The following is a 25,035-nucleotide window of genomic DNA, read 5'->3' as shown; positions in this document are numbered from 1 at the left end:
GAACTCTGTTCATCCAGATGTTCAGTTTGTCACAACAAATGACTGTTTTATTAGATGTTATTAGTCACTTAGTTATTTACAACATAAAGTGGTTAAAAAATGACACAAAAAAACAGAATTATTCAAAAACTGACAGAAATTAAAACAAACTTTCCATAATTATTTTTAAAAATGTTTAAAATGAGTCAAACTGCTAAAAATGACAAAAATGTTTCTGAAATGATTTTAAAATCCCCTAAATGATCAAAACTGGTCTGGAATGACAAACTTTGTCCACAGTGACTGAAAATTTAACCAGAATTATTTAAACTCGTCCACTATGAGCTGAAACTGGTCCAGAATCACTGAAAAATGATGAAACAGTCACTGAAATGATTTTTAAAAAGAATGCCAGGATGAAACTTTTGTTTTAAACAAATGACTTAAAACTTTTCTTAAATGCCTCAAAAAATCCAAAAATGATCAAAAAATAACAAAAAGTTTGTCCAGAAAGATTAAACAGTTTAGAGATGTTTTTCACACTGGTTTAATACCGGTTTAATCCTGGTTTAATCCTGGTTTGTTCATGGTTTAATCCCGGTTTAATCCTGGTTTGTTCATGGTTTAATCCTGGTTTAATCCTGGTTTAATCCTGGTTTGTTCATGGTTTAATCCTGGTTTAACCCTGGTTTAATCCTGGTTTAATTCTGGTTTAATCCTGTTTTATCAGATTAATGGATCACTTTATTAACTCTGACGGCTGGTTACCTCGGTAACGACTCCGGCTGCGATGGTGGATCCAACATATCTCAGCATGAAGCGTCCCAGTTCCTTATAGTCCTTATAGAGCTCCAGAGAAACCGGCCTCTGGGTCTGCACCTCCACCACGGCGTTCATCCCTTTAGTTAAACATCTATAAATAATAATAATAATATTAATAAATAAATATTAAGCTCCTCCACCACGGCGTTCATCCCTTTAGTTAGACATCTATAAATAATAATAATAATAACAATAAATAAATATTAAGCTCCTCCACCACGGCGCTCATCCCTTTAGTTAAACATCTGAGGATATAAAATAACAATAAAAATAAATACTAAAACACTACATAAATAAATATAACATGTAAAATAATAAACAAATACAAATATCAAACTAAATTAGTACATAAATAAAAATTCATTCTAATTCAAAACAATTAAAACTAAAATACTACACAAATAAAATAAAAAGTAAAAAAACTAATAGAAAAACTTAATACTAAAAAATTGACCACTAAATAAATAAAAATAAATATAACATACAACACTTAATAAATATGAAGAATATCAACTAAAACACCACAAAAAATAAATATAAACTAAAACAATAAATAAAAAATAACAAGTAAAATATCAAACAAATATAAAACTAAAACATTAAACAAATAAAACAAATACTAAAAAATAAAATAAATACTAAAGTACTAAATAAATAAAAATAAATACTAAATAAACAGAAAAAATAAAATAAAATATTAAATAAATACAAATAAGATCTAAAACACTGAATAAATAAAAATGAAATCCTAAATAGATAAAAATGCAAACTGAGACAGTAAATAAATCAAAAGGACTGAACTCACTTTGGTTTCTTCTTCAGAACTTCTCCGCTGCTCTTGTGTAAAACACTGATCAGTTTCTTGATGGTGGCCGGTTCACTGACCGTCTGGTAGTGAAGCAATACCTAAACAAACAAACAAACAAACACACACACACAGTTAAACTAATCAGCAAACATACATCTGAAAACTAAATAAAGGAGGCATGAAAACAGCTGGTTCAGTTTATATTCATCATTATCTGGATAAATGCATTTTAAAAACAGTCCACATTAATTTATGTTCAAAATGTGGATCAGAGTTTCCTCCAATGTCTGGTTTAGTCCAAAGACCTTCAGTTTACCGTCACAGAGGAAAGAAACCAGAAAATATTCACACTGATTTAATAAATATTACTAACTAAGCTTTGGGTGATTTGTGCTGGACTTACTGGGAATCCTTGAGTTATGGGAACGTCGATGTTGAAGAGCAGAATTCTGGCTCTGAATCTGGAACAAACTCTGATTGGTTCTCTGGGATCACAGAACACACAGCCCACACTGGAAACAGGAAGTTACAGACCGTCAATAAATACGATCAAATCAATAAAAATAACAAACTAAAATACTAAATAAATACAAATGATGACTAAAACGCTAAATGAAAACAAAATTACTAAAATTCCAAATAAACATGAATACAAAAATAGAAAAACAAATATTAAATTATTAAATAAATAAATACTTTAAGTAAAAATAAATAAAATAAAAACTTTCACTCAAAACAAATACAAATATGAACAAATACAAAATACAAAATAAATAAAAATAAATAGTAAAATATGAAGTGAAAAACACAAACGGTACATAAAAGAAAATAAATTACAAGACCAAATAAATAAAAATAAATACTCTGCCATAAACAGAAAACCTGAGCTCTTCAGTGTCGACCAGGTCAATGTTTTTGTTTTTAATTTTTTTTCTATTTTGGATCTAAAATTACACAAGTTTGACTGTTTATCTTAAACTTGTGACCATTTATCTTTAGCACTATTTAAGAATTGTGGCCTCTTAGATCACATTTAAAACCCTTTAAGTATTTTTATTTAACAATTTTAATGCAAACCAACATTTAGATATTTTTATTTTTTAACTCAAATATTTTGTTCTTTTTTTAACCTAAAATTACACAAGTCTGACTGTTTAAATCAAATTTATGACCATTTACCTCCACTTTAGCCTCATGATTTTATAATTATGGCTTCTTAAATCACATTTAAAATCCTTGATGTCAGAGTTTGTATTTCATAATTCTAATGCATGTCAAATTTTGGATTTTTTAATCCAACAGCATAAACAGAATATTTTCCATCTTAAGTGTGTGGTGATGATTTTTAGACGGTTTTTTTTCATTCTTTTATTTGCATTTCCATCACTCTAACTTCACGTAGAGCTGCAGTAGATCACAGGGAGTATAACTTCAGTTTGTTTTCAGATTCTAATTAATAATATTCTGAGGGTTTACTTGATCTTGATGATGTCCATCCCGGTGACGGTCAGACTGACGTGGTCTCCAGCTGCTGCCCAGTCCAGAGCTTCATCATGGAGGCTGATTCCTGCACAACAACCACAGAGGAGGAGTCACAACGACCACCAGGGGGCAGCGTTCACCTGCAGGACGTCCAGCAGGGGGCAGCGTTCACCTGCAGGACGTCCAGCAGGGGGCAGCGTTCACCTGCAGGACGTCCAGCAGGGGGCAGCGTTCACCTGCAGGACGTCCACCAGGGGGCAGCGTTCACCTGCAGGACGTCCAGCAGGGGGCAGCGTTCACCTGCAGGACGTCCAGCAGGGGGCAGCGTTCACCTGCAGGACGTCCACCAGGGGGCAGCGTTCACCTGCAGGACGTCCACCAGGGGGCAGCGTTCACCTGCAGGACGTCCAGCAGGGGGCAGCGTTCACCTTTAGAAAAATAAAGCCACTTTAACCAACTTCAATGTGTATTAAAGGTGGTTAAAGTCTCTTAATTGGTTTTATCTGACTTTAAAGTCGGATAAAGTGGTATTTTATATGACTTTAACTGATTTTAACTGTCTAATATGTAACAAAGTCAGTTAAAGTTATCCTGAATGACTTCTTTTATACCGTTTTAACTTTTTTTTTTTTGTGATTTTTATTACATGCATCTTGCACGAACGGAGATGCTCTAAATCTCATTGTACTTGTGTATAGTGACAATAAAGGCATTCTATTCTATTCTATTCTAAAACTCATCCAGAACTATATTTTAAAAAGAAAAAAGACCAAAATGACTGAAATCTACAGTAAATGAAAAAAAATCCAAAATTATTTAAAAAGAAGTACAAAATGACCTGAAACTTGTCCAAAATGATTTTTAAAAAATGCAGAAAAATTACAGAAGAGTTCCTGATATTATTTAAAAATCGTTCAACGTGGCTGAATAATGTACAAAATGGGAATCGTCCCAAATTACTCAAAATCTGTCCAAAAGATGTAAAAAATGACTGAAAAATGTCCTCAAAATGATCTAAACTTGCCCTGAATGACTTAAAACTTGTCTAGAATTAACTTTTAAAAAAAGAAAAAAATAGACCAAAATGACTCAAATCTACTGGAAATGATTTGTTTAAAATTCATAAATCAGAATCTACCTTTTTTCTCATATGCAAATAATTTCAAGCTGCAGAAGAAAAAAAGACAAACGAGTAGAAAATATGTCCTGAAAATGTAAACATGAGGAGAAAATAAAAATATAATAAAAAAAATAGACTTCTAATGGTTTTAGTGTGAAATCTTGACTGTAAATAGATTGAAGTGAACTAATCTGAGTGACTGAGAAGCTGCTGTTTGTTTTTCTGAACTGATTTCTGCTGAATTTGGATAAAAAATGTTTAAAGATGTTTTTTTGTCTTTAGCTGGAATCCATTGGGAAATGCTCCGGATGGAAAAAAGCTGATTTTACAGAATCAGTGTCTGGAAGTTCACGTGTTCTGAGTCAGTCTGAAATCATCTCTGAGGACTTTTAGAAGCTGCTCTGTTCAACTAGCTAACCTGCCCTGATCTTAATTATAATAATAATAATAATGATGATGATTTGATCAGCAGACCTTTGACGGTGCACGTCTCGTTGGGAGGCATCGCCAGGATTTTATCTCCCGTCTGAATAAAACCGGCTTCAATCTTCCCGGTGACGCAGAAACCTGAACCCTGATCTGGAAGAACCAAACTCAACGTCAGAAAAACTGAAAATAAAAACTGAATTTAGATCATCTGAGGTTTTACCTTTGAACACATCAGAGACACAGAGTCTGAACGGCTGATCTACAGATCTCTGGGGGGCCTTGAACGCATCTAGGAGGGAAAAACAGAAGAAGGAGAAGAGGAAGTAAACAATGAGTAGTGACCCGGAGTAGAAGTCTGATGAAAGATTTTTCTGAAGTAGATTCAGGTTCTGCAGAAATGTCACTTTCTGTGTCTGAGAGTCATGAATCACTCAACAGTAACATTCCAGTAATACTCCAGTAATATTCTGGTAATATTCCAGTAATATATTTAGGCTGAAAACTGCTGGACGCTGCAATAAAATGTGAGAAAAGCTGAAGTGTCATTTCTACTTGTACACTTGTGAGACAGAGCAGCTCTCTGTCTTCTATTTACTTCTACTCTCCGGAACAGAAACCTTCTCCAGAGTTGAATGATCTTCATTTCCTACCGATCTGCTCCACCAGACTGGGTCCAGAGAACCAGGAGGTGAGCTGAGACACTGAACTCCTGGAGGTCAAGTTCTCTCCTGACAGACCGCTGGTGGGGATGTAGAAGACGTCCGAGTCCTGGAGAAGCACGGAAACACATCGGGTCAGATAAAAGAGACAATACATTGAACTACAGAAAAACTATAGAAAACACAAAAAATCAAACAGTAAAAACAGCACAAAAACTACATCAAAACACAAAAAACTGCAGAAAAACACCAGATTAAATACAGGGCCAAGAAAAACTACAGTAAACCATACAAAACTGCAGTAAATCATATAAATTACAGTAATCTGTCTAAGCTCACCTTGAATCCTGCCTGTTTCAGAAAATGTCCCAGTTTGGACACGATTTCCTGAAAACGTTCTTGTTGCCAGTTTACCTGAAAAATGAAAAATAAAAAGAGGCACAAAGTTTCACTCATTAAAGACGGTTTAAGGAAAGGTTTGGATCGTCAAGGAAAGGTTTGGATCGTCAAGGAAAGGTTTGGATCATCAAGGAAAGGTTTGGATCGTCAAGGAAAGGTTTGGATTGTCAAGGAAAGGTTTGGATCAAGGAAAGGTTTGGATCAAGGAAAGGTTTGGATCGTCAAGGAAAGGTTTGGATTGTCAAGGAAAGGTTTGGATCGTCAAGGAAAGGTTTGGATCGTCAAGGAAAGGTTTGGATCAAGGAAAGGTTTGGATCGTCAAGGAAAGGTTTGGATCGTCAAGGAAAGGTTTGGATCAAGGAAAGGTTTGGATCAAGGAAAGGTTTGGATTGTCAAGGAAAGGTTTGGATTGTCAAGGAAAGGTTTGGATCGTCAAGGAAAGGTTTGGATCGTCAAGGAAAGGTTTGGATCGTCAAGGAAAGGTTTGGATCGTCAAGGAAAGGTTTGGATCAAGGAAAGGTTTGGATCAAGGAAAGGTTTGGATCAAGAAAAGGTTTGGATCGTCAAGAAAAGGTTTGGATCGTCAAGGAAAGGTTTGGATCGTCAAGGAAAGGTTTGGATCAAGGAAAGGTTTGGATCAAGGAAAGGTTTGGATCATCAAGGAAAGGTTTGGATCAAGGAAAGGTTTGGATCGTCAAGGAAAGGTTTGGATCATCAAGGAAAGGTTTGGATCAAGGAAAGGTTTGGATCAAGGAAAGGTTTGGATCGTCAAGGAAAGGTTTGGATCGTCAAGGAAAGGTTTGGATCGTCAAGGAAAGGTTTGGATCGTCAAGGAAAGGTTTGGATCAAGGAAAGGTTTGGATCAAGGAAAGGTTTGGATCATCAAGGAAAGGTTTGGATCATCAAGGAAAGGTTTGGATCATCAAGGAAAGGTTTGGATCATCAAGGAAAGGTTTTTGTCCCTCTGGTCACATTTGGAGTAATTTAGGGAAAGTTTTGATGAATTTCAATTAGTTTTTATAGTTTTCTGGTCTTTCTGGACCCACCTCTGTGGACTCCAAGTACCATGAATGTTCTAAGTGAGACTAAACTTAAAGAATGGAAGCAGAAAAGGACACCGTCCCCTGGAGAAAGTTCTAGAACTTTCTCCAGGGGATGTTCTCCTCTATGGACTTCAAGGACCTGGAACTCTGGAAATATTCCCAGTCTGAAGGTAGAAGTCTGATCATTAATGAAGTTACTGCAGCTGAAGAACCAGATGTTCTGAGGAGGTTCTGGTTCTGACCTGGTCCATCTTGCTGACTAGGTTCTACTAGGATCTACTAGGTTGTGGTTCTGGTTCTGACCTGGTCCATCTTGTTTACTAGGTTCTACTAGGTTCTGGTTCTGACCTGGTCCATCTTGTTGACGGCCACGGCCAGCTGGGTGACCCCCAGGGATCGGACCAGCAGAGCGTGCTCTCTGGTTTGACCTCCGGCCTCGAATCCGGCTTCGAACTCTCCTCTGCTGGCGTCGACCACCAGAACCGCCACGTCGGCCTGCAGAGGAACCGGGGCAGGGGTTAGAACGGCTGGTTCTGGTTCTGGTTCAACACATGTGGAACCCAACATTCTGACAGTAAAGGAAGCAGTGAACTGGAGTTTTACAATCAGAAAACAACCATTCAGACACTTTACTGGCAGGTTTCTGTATTTTACTCCATTTCTGTAACTGTCCAGAAATTATTCATTTTTAACAATGTCCAGTATTTCAGTATTTAGTTTTATTCATTTATTTGTATTTTTTTTATAATTGTCTAGTATTTCTGAATATTATGTTTTATTTTATCTTTTTTATTATTCTTTAATTGTCTTGTATTTCTGAACTTTTATTAATTTAAATGATTTATTTTTCATTCTTATAATTGTTTGTATTTCTGTATTTTATTCATACTGAGCAGTAGCATAGCAAAGACTGTTGCCCTATTTTAGAGGTCTGACGGTTCACAGATTTATGCTAAGCTAAGTTAGCTTCATATTAACTATACAGACAGTGAAGTGAATATATAATATAGATCTAGATCATACAATTGTGAATATTTTCTGGTTTCTTTCCTCTGTGACAGTAAGCGGAAGATCGTTGAACTAAACCAGACATTTGAGGGAATTCTGATCTACATTTTGAACATTTTAGAACCAATCAGCTGATTGATTAATCCATAAATTAACTTGCAGTGAATATAACTGAACATAATGGAACAGATTCTGTATCTACACTTTAGATTTGCTGCTTTATAACGTAATTAAGCTAATTTTTTGCTGCTGTTGAATCACAGAGAATAGAGTTTAAAGAGTTTGAGTTTATTTCGAGCTTTTACAAGGTAAAGTTTATACATGTTGTGAACAGTACTTTGGCAAAATAAAGTCTCTCCTGTGAATGAATGAACCTATTGGTGAAAATCGGTATCCTGTCTGCTGACGGACCAACACCTTGATCTGATCAGAACAGAAACTGCTGAGTAACAGTGTGAGGAGGCGAAACGTGACGACAGTCATTTATAAAAGAGAAATTACACCGAGTTCCCAAAACAGAGACGCCACAGTCTGCAGAAAGAAACACCCAAAACCACGGAGACGTTTCAGAAGAGCTGCTGCAGGGTGGAGCTGATCACCAATACACGCATTTAACCGTTCAATACGTCTATTATCTGATCAACACATCTATTTAACTGATCAATGGGTCTATTATCTGATCAACATCTATTTAACTGATCAAAACTACGGAGACGCTTCAGAAGAGCTGCTGCAGGGTGGAGCTGATCACCAATACACACATTTAACCGATCAATACCTTTACTATCTGATCAATGTATCAACTAACTAATCGATACACACATTTAACTGCTCAATATGTCTAACTCAGGATAACTGTTTTTTTGTGTTTTGCGTCTCATTTCTGTCGTTTGTCTCATTTTTGTTTGTTTTGTCTAATTTTTGTCTCATTTTTGTTGTTTTACGTCTCATTTCTATCGTTTTGCGTCTCATTTTTGTAATTTTTTTCTCGTTTTGCGTCTCATTTTTGTCTCATTTTGTTGCTTTGTGTCTCATTTTTGTTGTTTTGTGTCTCATTTTTGTCATTTTGCGTCTAATTTTTGTCATTTTTGTCTCATTTTTGTCGTTTTGTGTCTCATTTGTCGTTTTGCGTCTCATTTCTATCGTTTTGCGTGTCATTTTTGTTATTTTTGTCTCGTTTTCGCGTCTCATTTTTGTCTCGTTTTTGTTTTGTCTGATTTTAGTAATTTTTGTCTCATTTTTGTCGTTTTGCATCTCATTTTTGTCGTTTTGTGTCTCATTTGTCGTTCTGCGTCTCATTTTTGTCATTTTTGTTTCGTTTTTGTTGTTTTGTCTCATTTTTCTCATTTCTGTCGTTTTGCATCTCATTTTTGTCATTTTTGTCTCTATGTAATTTTTTGTCTCCTTTTTAATTTTCTGTCTTGTTTTGGAGTTTTTCTCTCATTTTTGTCAATTTTTGTGTTGTTTTTTATTTTGTGTCTCATTTCTTTCATTGTATGTCTCATTTTTGTCATTTGTGTGTCATCTTATTCTTTTGTCTCATTTATTATTATATATTATGGATTTAATTAGTTTTCTCTTTTTGGGATTTCAGAATTTAATAACTTCCCACTGGGTTTCTGGAAATATTCAATAAAATCCTACATATCAGGTTTTAACTCTGCTGTACTAATAATCGTCCTGCCGGCTGTGTAAAGGTGTTTTTGTGTATCTTGTCTTTGTTCTACCTGAGCAGCTCCAGTGATCATGTTGGGAATAAAGTCTTTGTGTCCCGGAGCGTCCATCAGAGTCACAACTTTAGAGTCCGTCTCAAACTTGGTCATCCCCACGTCCATCGTCACTCCTCTGCACAAAACACAGAAAAGTTTAACAGCTGAGCCTTTTCATCCAACAGAAGGAACACAAAAACAACCTGAGGCGCTATTAAAGGCCACTCAGAAAGCAGGCAGGATTAAAGAGGAGTAAGATGACCCAAACTGAGCCTGAAATCTGTCACAAAGAAGAATCCAACAAAAGCTCTGATGAATCCTGAAGATCCGCTCCAGGATGGAGACTGAAGTTCTGCACAAGCTTTTATCCTGCTTTGTTTTGCTTCTTAAAACAATTTCATATTTATTTTAATAAACGTTTACACTCTACAAACCTTTGTCATAGAATTTTTGTGAATTATTTTCGATCATCGGGCTCCAGTCGTCCCACTAATCCTTAAAACTTCAGATAAAAAGAAGGTCGGAGTTCTTCATAACTGCAATATCCGGGAAAATATATGCAAGTTCCTCAATACTGATCAGTTTCTGTTTCACTGTGACGAGTAAAATTATAAATTAGAGGAAGTTCAATTACATCAGAGACTCAGGAAGCGCCACAGGATTTAATCATAATAATAATCATCATCATAACAATCACATGAAGAAAAAGAAGAAAAAAAGAAAAAAATAAGAAGAAGAAGAGGAAAAAGAGTCAGCAGGAGATTAATTGTCGCTTTATGGAGGTCAGCTGAGAATAAAACTGAATCTGATTGTTTGTGCTCCTTAAGAATTAAAGCAGTTAAGATAATTCAAAATGAAGAATTTAATTCATCCTGGAAGACCCAAATATACAAAAAATGAGCGATAAAATATTATTATATATGCATATATAAAAACTACAAAAATGTAACTGATATTGTATTTTTTAACAGTGGCTTTTACAGGGTAAATATTGAACTAGAACATAAAAAGTGCAGAGATTGTGTTTGAATAAATGAATAAATTTCAGTTACTGGTTGGTATTTATCTCACTGATTGCTTTGTGTACTTTAAAGTCGTTCTGTGTTTGGTTTTTGTGATGAAACGTGAATCAGCTGCAGATTAAAGCTGCTGTCCGGAGTTTCCGTTTGTTTTCAATCTATGTATCATTTTTTAACAAAGCTTAAATGTGTTAGTCGAGTTCGATACTATAATATAATGTTAGTATGACGCGATATGAAAATTTATTCCTGAGCTCCGCCTTCCTCTCATAGACCCCCATGTTATTCCAAAAAGCGCCGGTCGCTGCCGACCAATCAAGTTCGAGCTTCAGCTTTGTCATGCTGTCAATCAACGGTTACGCGCACAGCAAGCAAGACCATGCAGAGGTGGGCGAGCTACGCACTACGCAACCGCGCGCACATTTGTTTTGCTTGTGGAGGAGAGAGCATCAGGGATCAGCAACTTCCAGAAAAGTTACCAATCCCACGGCTTGTCAGGCCAAGAGACTGCAGGACGTTTTTTGGCTCGGGGTGCTCACGTCGGTCCCCGACCACGGCCTCCATAGCCCGCCTGACGGCTTCGTTTAGATGCCCGACCTCTGGAGGAAGATGTTGGGGCGTCTGGGACATACTCTTCGTCAGAGGAGTCATGCAATTCTGAACTCTAGATAGAAATAAATAAACAATGTAACACATATACACGCGTAAATGCACTAAGTTTGATAAACAACGTCATCCAGAGGGATACACGAGTGTAATCACATATTGAAACTTTACTCGTTCGTCCTAGCAGATTCATGTTATTTTGGTATTAGGACAAGTTAGACTCAATACAGCATTCTAACGTAATTCCTTTATTATTTACTAAATGTACTAAATGTAGAAGAGGGGAAAACAGCAAAACAGGCGAGATGCTGCAGCACTCCGGGCACTTCTCTCATGTACTGAGCGCGTGCACAAATAAAGGAAATCAGAGGGAGGGACCAACAGTGTTTTGGGAGACGCTGCGATTCAAACTCCGGACAGCAGCTTTAAAGCAAAGCAGCAGACAGAGGGAGGGAAATGCTGCTGTTCATGCAGACCAACGGTGGTGATGTGAGGATGAATCTGTACAACAGACCAACGGTGGTGATGTGAGGATGAATCTGTACTGCAGACACGCCCTCCATCATGTATTACGTGTTTGTTTCTGAACTTATCGATTCCTCCTGAAGACACTTTCTGTTTCTGCTGCTTCTCGCTTCCGTTCCTGTCAGTAAACAGCAGAGGACGAGGACAGGGCGTCGTCCACGACAACAACCACTGACTCTTCAGCTTCAACAACAACCACTGAATGTATTCTACATGTTTTATCTCCTGGTTCAACGTGACAGATTCTAACACATTAAAAACATGTTAAAAACACGCTAGAGAGGAAGAGAGATCCCAGTTTGATCTACTTCTAAGAGAAATTTAGAAATAAACTGTCTCTTTGTGGTTGTTTTGTGTGTCTTTGTGGTCGTTTTGTGTCTCTTTGTGGTTACTTTGTGTCTTTTTGTCTCCTTGTTGTAGGTTTGTGTCACTTTCTGCTGATTTTGTGTCTCCTTGCGGTTGTGTCATGTCTTTTTGTGCATCTTTCTCTTTATTTCGTGTTTATTTTGTGTATTTGCATCACGTTGTGTCCAGTACTTCCTGGTTGTACAGCCTACCTGTCCCTCTCCTCTCCGGTCTCGTCCAGGACCCAGGCGTAGGCGAACGAAGCCTTGCCGGCCTTCTTGGACTCCTGCTCGTACTTGTGCATGGTCCTCTTGTTGACGTTGCCCAGCAGGTAGAGCAGGTGACCCATCAGCGTGCTCTTACCTGCGTCCACGTGACCTGCAGACACACAGTGGAGGCCAGAAGTCAGGAGGCAACAGGACCAGGGGGAGATAAGGGGGACGACTGGGGCCCCAAGATAAAACCACAGACAGGAGAAGGAAATCAGAAGAATTACACAACAGGAGGAGGCTGCAGAGAAATGGGAAGCAGCCGGAGGGGGAGGAGGCATCGAAAGGTTTCACTCTCTGTGAGAAACTAAGATCATCTGCACTTCTGAAACCAACGAGTCACTTTTTCTGCTGCAACTGAGAGCGAGAAGACATGACCGAGCAACTTAAGATCGTTTATTTACTGCCATGAAGAACCAGGGCAGAAGATCACAGACCTGCTGCTAAACCTCCAACAAGCAGCTCTTTAACCCTCCTGATCTCCTCATTTACAGGCACCAAGAAATACTGTTTCCTTTTCATCCTTTGAGTTTTACTTTTTAAAAAATCCTCCAAATTTGGCAAGAAACTTATTGTACTTTTTTTTTTTTTTTAAATTAGTAAAAATCTTACAAAAAATCCTAAAAATATCTGAAGTGATTCCATATACAGGTCCTTCTCAAAAAATTAGCATATTCCATCCGACCAATAAAAGAAAAGTGTTTTTAAGACAAAAAAAGTCAACCTTCAAATAATTATCTTCACTGATGCACTCAATGCTTGGTCGGGAATCCTTTAGCAGAAATGACTGCTTCAGTGCGGCGTGGCATGGAGGCAATCAGCCTGTGGCACTGCTGAGGTGTTATGGAGGCCCAGGATGCTTCGATAGCGGCCTTAAGCTCATCCACAGTGGTGGGTCTGGTGACTCAACTTCCTCTTCACAATATCCCACAGATTCTCTGTGGGCTTCAGGTCACAGCAGTACCATGGTCAGTAAACCATTTACCAGTGGTTCTGGCTCTGTGAGCAGGTGCCAGGTCGTGCTGAAAAATGAAATCTTCATCTCCATAAAGCTTTTCAGCAGATGCAAGCATGAAGTGCTCCAAGATCTCCTGATAGCCAGCTGCATTGACCCTGCCCTTGATAAAACACAGTGGACCACCACCAGCAGCTGACATGGCACCCCCGACCATCACTGATTGTGGCTACTTGACACTGGACTTCAGGCATTTTGGCATTTCCTTCTCCCCAGTCTTCCTCCAGACTCTGGCACCTTGATTTCCGAATGACACGCAAAATTTGCTTTCATCCGAACAAAGTACTTTGGACCACTGAGCAACAGTCCAGTGCTGCTTCTCTGTAGCCCAGGTCAGGCGCTTCTGCCGCTGTTTCTGGTTCAAAAGTGGCTTGACCTGTAGCCCATTTCCTGCACACGCCTGTGCACGGTGGCTCTGGATGTTTCTACTCCAGACTCAGTCCACTGCTTCCACAGGTCCCCCAAGGTCTGGAATTGGCCCTTCTCCACAGTCTTCCTCAGGGTCCGGTCACCTCTTGTAGTTGTGCAGCGTTTTCTGCCACACTTTTTCCTTCCCACAGACTTCCCACTGAGGTGCCTTGATACAGCACTCTGGGAACAGCCTATTCGCTCAGAAATGTCTTTCTGTGTCTTACCCTCTTGCTTGAGGGTGTCAGTGATGTCCTTCTGGACAGCGGTCAGGTCGGCAGTCTTACCCATGATTACGGTTTTGAGTAATGAACCAGGCTGGGAGTTTTTAAAGGCCTCAGGAATCTTTTGCAGGTGTTTAGAGTTAACTCGTTGATTCAGATGATTAGGTTAACAGCTCGTTTAGAGAACCTTTTCATAATATGCTCATTTTTGGAGATAGGGATTTTTGTTTTTTCTTTACTTTTTGGCCAATATCATCAATATTAAAACAATAAAAGGCTTGAACTACTTCAGTTGTGTGTAATGAATCTAACATATATGAAAGTCTAATGTTTATCAGTACATGACAGAAAATACTGAACTTTATCACAATATCATTTTTTTAGAGGACCTGTATATCAGTAAAACTAAAATATTATCTTTAAGAACATTCACATAAAAATCAACAAAAATTGTGAATGTTCTTAAAGAATTTGTTTTTTAAACATTTTTTTCCTTCACAAAGTGTTTAAAAATTCCACTGAAAACGCTGAAAATGTGGACAGCAGAAGTTTCACTGTAAAAATATTTTTTTTCCACGTTTTCAAACTTTAAAATGGATCGATACGACCCGCAGGACGACACCAGGGTTAAATAAATCTAACTTTAATTAAGCATAGTTTGTATTTACTGTCAGGTTTTATTTTATTTTATTATTTTATATTTTTATTTTATTTACAAGCTACGGTCAGACGTCGTGTTAGAGACGCTTTTACTGGTGTCTGTGGATTTTTTTGTGGCATTTTTAGTAAAAATCTAGAAATAAAGCATCCATAAATCTTTCTGCAGTCTGTCTTTGGCTCCACGTCAATAAAACACTTCTTCTAATTCCTGACGAGCTTTGTGCGGCTCTTTGTGTTTGTTTTGTTTTTTGTCTCTATACTTTGTCTTCTGTTGACTGTCACTGTAGTACTTTTGTGTCTCTCTGTAGTCGTTCTGTGCCTCATTGTAGTACTTTTGTGTCTTTCCCTGCTGATTTTGGGTCTCTGTAGTAGTCTTGTGTCTCTTTGTGGTAGTTTTATCTCTTTGCAGTTGTTATGTGTCTTTTTGTTGTAGTTTTGTTTATCTGACTTTGTGTCTCTACAGTTGTTTAGCGTCTCTGTCGTCACTTTGTCTCTCTTTGTGGTCATTTTGACTCTTTGCAGTTGGTTTGTGTCTCTTTTGCGTCGTTTGTTGCTGATTTTGTGTCTCTTCGTAGGTGTTTTATGTGTCTCTATGGCCATTTTGTGTCTCCACTGGGTTTGTGTTGATCTCCAGCTTCCATCACTCTGGTCTTCACTTCCTTCACAGACTCTGAATGGATTCTTTTTTTAAACTGTCATAATGTTTGTATGTTCTTCATTTTTTCCTGCAAACGTCCAGATGATTTCCTCCAGTTTTATTAGAACTTTCTCTAACAGGATGGACGTCACCAGGAGCAGCAGATTCTGATCATTTTGGACATGGTATTTTTGGTAAAAATGTCAAACCAAAACACAAAGAGCTTAAATTCATCATTAATGTTCTCTTGTTCATGTCATTTCTATCCAGAAGAAACCTGAATCAAACCTAGGGGGAACATTTTAAATGTATGTGGGTGGAAATGTTTGCAGTTTTTGGTGCAGCTTTTCTCTATTTGTACTGATCTGTTGATCTGCTCCATATTTTGTGCATTTGTGAACCTGAACCCACCGATAACCACCAGGTTCAGCAGAGGTTTTCCTCCTTGTCTCTTCTCCAGCTCCGCCTTGACGTTTATCGCCTGTCGGCTTTTTCCAGAGGATCGACCCGGAGTCGGAGCCGCCGGCGTTTCGTCTCCATTGGAAGCTTTAGACGGCGTCTCTGGACGCTTGGAGGCGGAGTCTGGGACAGGCGTCACGGCGGCGTTTTCAGGGCTGCCGCCTCGACGGACAGAAGCAGCGACGACGCCATTCTCCCCGGAGCTGAGGACAGAACCAGGAAGTTCAACCACAAGAACACAACCAGGAAGTTATATCTCATCAACAGGAAGTTGTATCTCATCAACAGGAAGTTATATCTCATCAACAGGAAGTTATATCTCATCAACAGGAAGTTATATCTCATCTACAGGAAGTTGCATCTCATCTACAGGAAGTTGCATCTCATCAACAGGAAGTTATATCTCATCTACAGGAAGTTGCATCTCATCAACAGGAAGTTATATCTCATCTACAGGAAGTTGCATCTCAGAACATGACTCAGGAAATTCAACCACAAGAACAGAACCAGGAAGTTATATCTCATAACATCAACAGGAATCTCAAACTGCCTCAGATTAAAAGACGTTAGATATAAAAACAGGTTTAGGATTAAGATTAGGATTTCCTCACAAACGTTTTTCCAGTTTTGTGAGACGGTTTCAGATACCTGGGAACATCGAAGCCCATCGTCTGCTTCTTCCCAGAGACGGTCATTCGGGCCACTTTAGGAACCACCTCAGAGTCCAGTTTGTTTCCTGCTTCTCTGCTTTTAGCTGAACGGAACAAAAAGAGACACAAAAACTCATCAGTGACTCACATTACTGACATTTTCTGAATGAGGAGGAGTTTCCGATTGAAAGGGGGAAAGAAATGACCTTCAACGAGTGAAAAACGTCTGTTTGGTCACTTCACAGGAACAAAATGGTGTCAGAGGGTGTTTTTTTCCATGTTGTTCTACTTTTTCCTTCCACTAAACGACATCTCAGGGGGAAAAATCTGAACTTTCTCCTCCTCTGCATTTACACTCAACAAAAATATAAACACAACACTTTTGTTTTTGCTCCCATTTTTTATGAGATGAACTCAACGATCTAAAACTTTTTCCACATACACAGTATCACCACTTCTCTCCAATATTGTTCACAAATCTGTGATAGTGAGCACTTCTCCTTTGCTGAGATAATCCATCCCACCTCACAGGTGTGCCATATCAAGATGCTGATCAGACACCATGATTAGTGCACAGGTGTGCCTTAGACTGCCCACAATAAAAGGACACTCTGAAAGGTGCAGTTTTATCACAGCACAAAGATCTGAGGGAGCGTGGAATTGTCATACTGACAGCAGGAATGTCAACCAGAGCTGTTGCTGGTGTATTGAATGTTCATTTCTCTACCATAAGCCGTCTCCAAAGGCGTTTCAGAGAATTTGGCAGTACGTCCATCCAGCCTCACAACCACAGACCACGTGTAACCACAGCAGCCCAGGACCTCCACATCCAGCATGTTCACCTCCAAGATGGTCTGAGACCAGCCACTGGGGCAGCTGCTGAAACAATCGCTTTGCAGAACCAAAGAATTTCTGCACAAACTGTCAGAAAGCGTCTCAGGGAAGCTCATCTGCTGCTCGTCGTCCTCATGGGGTCTCCACCTGACTCCAGTTTGTCGTCGTAACCGACCTGAGTGGGCAAATGCTCACATTGGATGGCGTCTGGCACGTTGGAGAGGTGTTCTCTTCACGGATGAATCCTGATTTACACTGTTCAGGGCAGATGGCAGACAGCGTGTGTGGGTGAGCGGTTTTCTGATGTCAGTGCTGTGGATGGAGTGGTCCATGGTGGCGGTGGGGTTAATTGTCTTTTTGGGATAAAATCTGTGATTTTTAGATTTTTCTTTGAATTCAATTTACGTTTTTTTAATTTTGAATGTTTAAATTTGATATATTTGCTGGGTTTTTTTAAATGTTTGATATTCGTTGACATCTTATGACATGTTGTTTATATTTTATTTGTGCTTAATGTTTTTGTGTTATTATTTTTAATATTTGCTTATTCTGAAAAAAATAATCAAAATAAACACACAGATAAAGCTAATATTTTATATTTGTTGATTTAAATAAAGATTTTTTCCATACATCTTTAAAAAAAATTATTTTGATATTCTGACAGAGTACTTTTACTGCATTAAGGAGGAGGTTTCTGACAGTACTTTTATTCTGCTCTAGTGGTACTTTTCCTGCAGGTTTCCGACTAACAGAGTACTTTTATTCTGTTCTAGTGGTACTTTTCCTGCAGGTTTCTGACTAACAGTACTTTTATTCTGCTCTAGTGGTACTTTTCCTGCAGGTTTCTGACTAACAGAGTACTTTTATTCTGTTCTAGTGGTACTTTTACTGCAGGTTTCTGACTAACAGAGTACTTTTATTCTGTTCTAGTGGTACTTTTCCTGCAGGTTTCCGACTAACAGAGTACTTTTATTCTGTTCTAGTGGTACTTTTCCTGCAGGTTTCTGACTAACAGTACTTTTATTCTGCTCTAGTGGTACTTTTCCTGCAGGTTTCTGACTAACAGTACTTTTATTCTGTTCTAGTGGTACTTTTCCTGCAGGTTTCTGACTAACAGAGTACTTTTATTCTGCTCTACTGGTACTTTTACTGCAGGTTTCTGACTAACAGTACTTTTATTCTGCTCTAGTGGTACTTTTACTGCAGGTTTCTGACTAACAGTACTTTTATTCTGTTCTAGTGGTACTTTTACTGCAGGTTTCTGACTAACAGTACTTTTATTCTGTTCTAGTGGTACTTTTCCTGCAGGTTTCTGACTAACAGTACTTTTATTCTGTTCTAGTGGTACTTTTCCTGCAGGTTTCTGACTAACAGTACTTTTATTCTGCTCTAGTGGTACTTTTCCTGCAGGTTTCTGACTAACAGAGTACTTTTATTCTGTTCTAGTGGTACTTTTACTGCAGGTTTCTGACTAACAGTACTTTTATTCTGTTCTAGTGGTACTTTTCCTGCAGGTTTCTGACTAACAGAGTACTTTTATTCTGCTCTACTGGTACTTTTACTGCAGGTTTCTGACTAACAGTACTTTTATTCTGTTCTAGTGGTACTTTTACTGCAGGTTTCTGACTAACAGTACTTTTATTCTGTTCTAGTGGTACTTTTACTGCAGGTTTCTGACTAACAGTACTTTTATTCTGTTCTAGTGGTACTTTTCCTGCAGGTTTCTGACTAACAGAGTACTTTTATTCTGCTCTAGTGGTACTTTTCCTGCAGGTTTCCGACTAACAGAGTACTTTTATTCTGTTCTAGTGGTACTTTTCCTGCAGGTTTCTGACTAACAGAGTACTTTTATTCTGTTCTAGTGGTACTTTTCCTGCAGGTTTCTGACTAACAGAGTACTTTTATTCTGCTCTACTGGTACTTTTACTGCAGGTTTCTGACTAACAGTACTTTTATTCTGTTCTAGTGGTACTTTTCCTGCAGGTTTCTGACTAACAGTACTTTTATTCTGTTCTAGTGGTACTTTTCCTGCAGGTTTCTGACTAACAGTACTTTTATTCTGCTCTAGTGGTACTTTTACTGCAGGTTTCTGACTAACAGTACTTTTATTCTGTTCTAGTGGTACTTTTCCTGCAGGTTTCTGACTAACAGAGTACTTTTATTCTGCTCTAGTGGTACTTTTCCTGCAGGTTTCTGACTAACAGAGTACTTTTATTCTGTTCTAGTGGTACTTTTACTGCAGGTTTCTGACTAACAGTACTTTTATTCTGTTCTAGTGGTACTTTTCCTGCAGGTTTCTGACTAACAAAGTACTTTTATTCTGCTCTAGTGGTACTTTTCCTGCAGGTTTCTGACTAACAGAGTACTTTTATTTTATTCTACTGGTACTTTTACTGCAGGTTTCTGACTAACAGTACTTTTATTCTGTTCTAGTGGTACTTTTCCTGCAGGTTTCTGACTAACAGTACTTTTATTCTGCTCTAGTGGTACTTTTACTGCAGGTTTCTGACTAACAGAGTACTTTTATTCTGTTCTAGTGGTACTTTTACTGCAGGTTTCTGACTAACAGTACTTTTATTCTGTTCTAGTGGTACTTTTACTGCAGGTTTCTGACTAACAGTAGTTTTATTCTGTTCTAGTGGTACTTTTCCTGCAGGTTTCTGACTAACAGTACTTTTATTCTGCTCTAGTGGTACTTTTACTGCAGGTTTCTGACTAACAGTACTTTTATTCTGTTCTAGTGGTACTTTTCCTGCAGGTTTCTGACTAACAGTACTTTTATTCTGTTCTAGTGGTACTTTTCCTGCAGGTTTCTGACTAACAGTACTTTTATTCTGCTCTAGTGGTACTTTTACTGCAGGTTTCTGACTAACAGAGTACTTTTATTCTGCTCTAGTGGTACTTTTCCTGCAGGTTTCTGACTAACAGAGTACTTTTATTCTGTTCTAGTGGTACTTTTACTGCAGGTTTCTGACTAACAGTACTTTTATTCTGTTCTAGTGGTACTTTTCCTGCAGGTTTCTGACTAACAGAGTACTTTTATTCTGCTCTAGTGGTACTTTTCCTGCAGGTTTCTGACTAACAGAGTACTTTTATTTTATTCTACTGGTACTTTTCCTGCAGGTTTCTGACTAACAGAGTACTTTTATTCTGTTCTAGTGGTACTTTTCCTGCAGGTTTCTGACTAACAGAGTACTTTTATTCTGCTCTACTGGTACTTTTACTGCAGGTTTCTGACTAACAGTACTTTTATTCTGTTCTAGTGGTACTTTTCCTGCAGGTTTCTGACTAACAGAGTACTTTTATTCTGCTCTAGTGGTACTTTTCCTGCAGGTTTCTGACTAACAGAGTACTTTTATTTTATTCTACTGGTACTTTTACTGCAGGTTTCTGACTAACAGTACTTTTATTCTGTTCTAGTGGTACTTTTCCTGCAGGTTTCTGACTAACAGAGTACTTTTATTCTGTTCTAGTGGTACTTTTACTGCAGGTTTCTGACTAACAGTACTTTTATTCTGTTCTAGTGGTACTTTTCCTGCAGGTTTCTGACTAACAGAGTACTTTTATTCTGCTCTAGTGGTACTTTTACTGCAGGTTTCTGACTAACAGTACTTTTATTCTGTTCTAGTGGTACTTTTCCTGCAGGTTTCTGACTAACAGAGTACTTTTATTCTGCTCTACTGGTACTTTTACTGCAGGTTTCTGACTAACAGTACTTTTATTCTGTTCTAGTGGTACTTTTACTGCAGGTTTCTGACTAACAGAGTACTTTTATTCTGTTCTAGTGGTACTTTTCCTGCAGGTTTCTGACTAACAGTACTTTTATTCTGTTCTAGTGGTACTTTTCCTGCAGGTTTCTGACTAACAGTACTTTTATTCTGCTCTAGTGGTACTTTTCCTGCAGGTTTCTGACTAACAGAGTACTTTTATTCTGTTCTAGTGGTACTTTTACTGCAGGTTTCTGACTAACAGTACTTTTATTCTGTTCTAGTGGTACTTTTCCTGCAGGTTTCTGACTAACAGAGTACTTTTATTCTGCTCTAGTGGTACTTTTCCTGCAGGTTTCTGACTAACAGAGTACTTTTATTCTGTTCTAGTGGTACTTTTACTGCAGGTTTCTGACTAACAGTACTTTTATTCTGTTCTAGTGGTACTTTTCCTGCAGGTTTCTGACTAACAGTACTTTTATTCTGTTCTAGTGGTACTTTTCCTGCAGGTTTCTGACTAACAGAGTACTTTTATTCTGCTCTAGTGGTACTTTTCCTGCAGGTTTCTGACTAACAGAGTACTTTTATTTTATTCTACTGGTACTTTTACTGCAGGTTTCTGACTAACAGTACTTTTATTCTGTTCTAGTGGTACTTTTCCTGCAGGTTTCTGACTAACAGAGTACTTTTATTCTGTTCTAGTGGTACTTTTCCTGCAGGTTTCTGACTAACAGAGTACTTTTATTCTGCTCTACTGGTACTTTTACTGCAGGTTTCTGACTAACAGTACTTTTATTCTGTTCTAGTGGTACTTTTCCTGCAGGTTTCTGACTAACAGAGTACTTTTATTCTGCTCTAGTGGTACTTTTCCTGCAGGTTTCTGACTAACAGAGTACTTTTATTTTATTCTACTGGTACTTTTACTGCAGGTTTCTGACTAACAGTACTTTTATTCTGTTCTAGTGGTACTTTTCCTGCAGGTTTCTGACTAACAGAGTACTTTTATTCTGTTCTAGTGGTACTTTTCCTGCAGGTTTCTGACTAACAGAGTACTTTTATTCTGTTCTAGTGGTACTTTTACTGCAGGTTTCTGACTAACAGTACTTTTATTCTGCTCTAGTGGTACTTTTACTGCAGGTTTCTGACTAACAGTACTTTTATTCTGTTCTAGTGGTACTTTTCCTGCAGGTTTCTGACTAACAGTACTTTTATTCTGTTCTAGTGGTACTTTTCCTGCAGGTTTCTGACTAACAGTACTTTTATTCTGCTCTAGTGGTACTTTTCCTGCAGGTTTCTGACTAACAGAGTACTTTTATTCTGTTCTACTGGTACTTTTACTGCAGGTTTCTGACTAACAGTACTTTTATTCTGTTCTAGTGGTACTTTTACTGCAGGTTTCTGACTAACAGTACTTTTATTCTGTTCTAGTGGTACTTTTCCTGCAGGTTTCTGACTAACAGAGTACTTTTATTCTGCTCTACTGGTACTTTTACTGCAGGTTTCTGACTAACAGTACTTTTATTCTGTTCTAGTGGTACTTTTACTGCAGGTTTCTGACTAACAGAGTACTTTTATTCTGTTCTAGTGGTACTTTTCCTGCAGGTTTCTGACTAACAGTACTTTTATTCTGTTCTAGTGGTACTTTTCCTGCAGGTTTCTGACTAACAGTACTTTTATTCTGCTCTAGTGGTACTTTTCCTGCAGGTTTCTGACTAACAGAGTACTTTTATTCTGTTCTAGTGGTACTTTTACTGCAGGTTTCTGACTAACAGTACTTTTATTCTGTTCTAGTGGTACTTTTCCTGCAGGTTTCTGACTAACAGAGTACTTTTATTCTGCTCTAGTGGTACTTTTCCTGCAGGTTTCTGACTAACAGAGTACTTTTATTCTGTTCTAGTGGTACTTTTACTGCAGGTTTCTGACTAACAGTACTTTTATTCTGTTCTAGTGGTACTTTTCCTGCAGGTTTCTGACTAACAGTACTTTTATTCTGTTCTAGTGGTACTTTTCCTGCAGGTTTCTGACTAACAGAGTACTTTTATTCTGCTCTAGTGGTACTTTTCCTGCAGGTTTCTGACTAACAGAGTACTTTTATTTTATTCTACTGGTACTTTTACTGCAGGTTTCTGACTAACAGTACTTTTATTCTGTTCTAGTGGTACTTTTCCTGCAGGTTTCTGACTAACAGAGTACTTTTATTCTGTTCTAGTGGTACTTTTCCTGCAGGTTTCTGACTAACAGAGTACTTTTATTCTGCTCTACTGGTACTTTTACTGCAGGTTTCTGACTAACAGTACTTTTATTCTGTTCTAGTGGTACTTTTCCTGCAGGTTTCTGACTAACAGAGTACTTTTATTCTGCTCTAGTGGTACTTTTCCTGCAGGTTTCTGACTAACAGAGTACTTTTATTTTATTCTACTGGTACTTTTACTGCAGGTTTCTGACTAACAGTACTTTTATTCTGTTCTAGTGGTACTTTTCCTGCAGGTTTCTGACTAACAGAGTACTTTTATTCTGTTCTAGTGGTACTTTTCCTGCAGGTTTCTGACTAACAGAGTACTTTTATTCTGTTCTAGTGGTACTTTTACTGCAGGTTTCTGACTAACAGTACTTTTATTCTGCTCTAGTGGTACTTTTACTGCAGGTTTCTGACTAACAGTACTTTTATTCTGTTCTAGTGGTACTTTTCCTGCAGGTTTCTGACTAACAGTACTTTTATTCTGTTCTAGTGGTACTTTTCCTGCAGGTTTCTGACTAACAGTACTTTTATTCTGCTCTAGTGGTACTTTTCCTGCAGGTTTCTGACTAACAGAGTACTTTTATTCTGTTCTACTGGTACTTTTACTGCAGGTTTCTGACTAACAGTACTTTTATTCTGTTCTAGTGGTACTTTTCCTGCAGGTTTCTGACTAACAGAGTACTTTTATTCTGTTCTAGTGGTACTTTTCCTGCAGGTTTCCGACTAACAGAGTACTTTTATTCTGTTCTAGTGGTACTTTTCCTGCAGGTTTCTGACTAACAGAGTACTTTTATTCTGTTCTAGTGGTACTTTTCCTGCAGGTTTCTGACTAACAGAGTACTTTTATTCTGCTCTAGTGGTACTTTTACTGCAGGTTTCTGACTAACAGTACTTTTATTCTGCTCTAGTGGTACTTTTACTGCAGGTTTCTGACTAACAGTACTTTTATTCTGTTCTAGTGGTACTTTTCCTGCAGGTTTCTGACTAACAGTACTTTTATTCTGTTCTAGTGGTACTTTTCCTGCAGGTTTCTGACTAACAGTACTTTTATTCTGCTCTAGTGGTACTTTTACTGCAGGTTTCTGACTAACAGTACTTTTATTCTGTTCTAGTGGTACTTTTCCTGCAGGTTTCTGACTAACAGAGTACTTTTATTCTGTTCTAGTGGTACTTTTACTGCAGGTTTCTGACTAACAGTACTTTTATTCTGTTCTAGTGGTACTTTTACTGCAGGTTTCTGACTAACAGTAGTTTTATTCTGTTCTAGTGGTACTTTTCCTGCAGGTTTCTGACTAACAGTACTTTTATTCTGCTCTAGTGGTACTTTTCCTGCAGGTTTCTGACTAACAGTACTTTTATTCTGCTCTAGTGGTACTTTTCCTGCAGGTTTCTGACTAACAGAGTACTTTTATTCTGTTCTAGTGGTACTTTTACTGCAGGTTTCTGACTAACAGAGTACTTTTATTCTGCTCTAGTGGTACTTTTCCTGCAGGTTTCTGACTAACAGTACTTTTATTCTGTTCTAGTGGTACTTTTACTGCAGGTTTCTGACTAACAGAGTACTTTTATTCTGCTCTAGTGGTACTTTTCCTGCAGGTTTCTGACTAACAGAGTACTTTTATTCTGCTCTAGTGGTACTTTTCCTGCAGGAAGGATCAGTAAACGTGAGGTTTCAGTTGTACCTCTCTGTAAAGTCTAACCCAGATACACCTGATGATAATCTCCGTTTATCTACGTGCACGTTGCTCATAGTAGTGAGAGTGCACGGTGAGGCTGCTGAGGTCAGCGCCTCGTCATCGCGGCCCTGGAGGCCCCGGGTCCAGTCATCTCAGCCCGGCTCTGATTCATTTAGCTCTGCTGAGCTGCTGCACACTGCAGCCGACATCCTGGAGCAGCAGGGGTTAATTTCACAAGTGGCCGTTGGCTCCACGTAAATAGATGAGGGTGACACAGCGTTTCGCAGAATGAATCTCCAGAAAA

At 38.2% G+C, this 25,035-nt stretch overlaps 2 protein-coding genes and 2 long non-coding RNA genes across 59 annotated transcripts in view; 2 read left to right on the top strand and 2 right to left on the bottom strand.

Moving 5' to 3' along the window:
* Nucleotides 1–25,035, bottom strand: part of hbs1l (HBS1-like translational GTPase) — an 85,557-nt gene that overhangs the window by 37,152 nt on the left and 23,370 nt on the right. For 4 of the 6 annotated variants that reach the window (XM_051936710.1, XM_051936709.1, XM_051936707.1 and 1 more), the window contains 13 exons: nt 16,274–16,379; nt 15,578–15,828; nt 12,166–12,331; nt 9,477–9,594; nt 7,090–7,236; nt 5,639–5,713; nt 5,291–5,408; nt 4,861–4,929; nt 4,686–4,790; nt 3,086–3,176; nt 2,013–2,121; nt 1,607–1,707; nt 748–892 (listed from right to left, as the gene is read on the bottom strand). In XM_051936710.1, the coding sequence (XP_051792670.1) occupies nt 748–892; nt 1,607–1,707; nt 2,013–2,121; nt 3,086–3,176; nt 4,686–4,790; nt 4,861–4,929; nt 5,291–5,408; nt 5,639–5,713; nt 7,090–7,236; nt 9,477–9,594; nt 12,166–12,331; nt 15,578–15,828; nt 16,274–16,379 (1,601 nt within the window). The remainder of the gene's footprint in view (nt 1–747; nt 893–1,606; nt 1,708–2,012; nt 2,122–3,085; nt 3,177–4,685; nt 4,791–4,860; nt 4,930–5,290; nt 5,409–5,638; nt 5,714–7,089; nt 7,237–9,476; nt 9,595–12,165; nt 12,332–15,577; nt 15,829–16,273; nt 16,380–25,035) is intronic. The other 2 variants (XM_051936711.1, XM_051936708.1) reach the window with 1 other exon arrangement.
* Nucleotides 3,183–4,671, bottom strand: LOC127530300 (uncharacterized). Of its 2 annotated transcripts, none has more exons than XR_007936837.1 (3): nt 3,488–4,671; nt 3,360–3,423; nt 3,183–3,327 (listed from the first exon to the last, which is right to left on the bottom strand). It is a non-coding gene; the product is annotated as an uncharacterized LOC127530300 (long non-coding RNA). The 2 variants fall into 2 exon arrangements; XR_007936838.1 differs by having other exon boundaries at nt 3,520–4,671.
* On the top strand, nt 5,706–6,735 carry LOC127530297 (uncharacterized). Of its 50 annotated transcripts, XR_007936813.1 has the most exons (6): nt 5,720–5,875; nt 5,930–5,989; nt 6,027–6,063; nt 6,161–6,217; nt 6,272–6,382; nt 6,554–6,713. XR_007936813.1 is itself a non-coding variant. In XM_051936719.1 (2 exons), the coding sequence occupies exons 1-2, from the start codon at nt 5,721–5,723 to the stop codon at nt 6,679–6,681; spliced, it is 924 nt and encodes a 307-aa protein (XP_051792679.1). In that variant the 5' UTR covers nt 5,720; the 3' UTR covers nt 6,682–6,729. The 50 variants fall into 50 exon arrangements, 9 of the variants coding, with proteins under 9 accessions (XP_051792679.1, XP_051792681.1, XP_051792680.1 ...); XR_007936802.1 differs by lacking the exon at nt 6,027–6,063 and having other exon boundaries at nt 5,706–5,815; nt 5,950–6,026; nt 6,101–6,200; nt 6,292–6,382; nt 6,554–6,710; XR_007936831.1 differs by lacking the exons at nt 6,161–6,217; nt 6,272–6,382 and adding an exon at nt 6,403–6,456 and having other exon boundaries at nt 6,027–6,080; nt 6,611–6,735.
* LOC127530299 (uncharacterized) lies at nt 17,930–24,619 on the top strand. The gene is made up of 13 exons (XR_007936835.1): nt 17,930–18,056; nt 18,110–18,211; nt 18,265–18,366; nt 18,469–19,194; nt 19,246–19,402; nt 19,509–19,663; nt 19,766–20,126; nt 20,286–21,013; nt 21,118–22,159; nt 22,211–22,520; nt 22,625–23,613; nt 23,824–24,133; nt 24,340–24,619. It is a non-coding gene; the product is annotated as an uncharacterized LOC127530299 (long non-coding RNA).

The sequence above is a fragment of the Acanthochromis polyacanthus genome, chromosome 16 (genome assembly GCF_021347895.1).
Source record: "Acanthochromis polyacanthus isolate Apoly-LR-REF ecotype Palm Island chromosome 16, KAUST_Apoly_ChrSc, whole genome shotgun sequence".
Taxonomy (NCBI): domain Eukaryota; kingdom Metazoa; phylum Chordata; class Actinopteri; family Pomacentridae; genus Acanthochromis; species Acanthochromis polyacanthus.
This window is presented reverse-complemented; position numbering and strand designations above follow the sequence as displayed.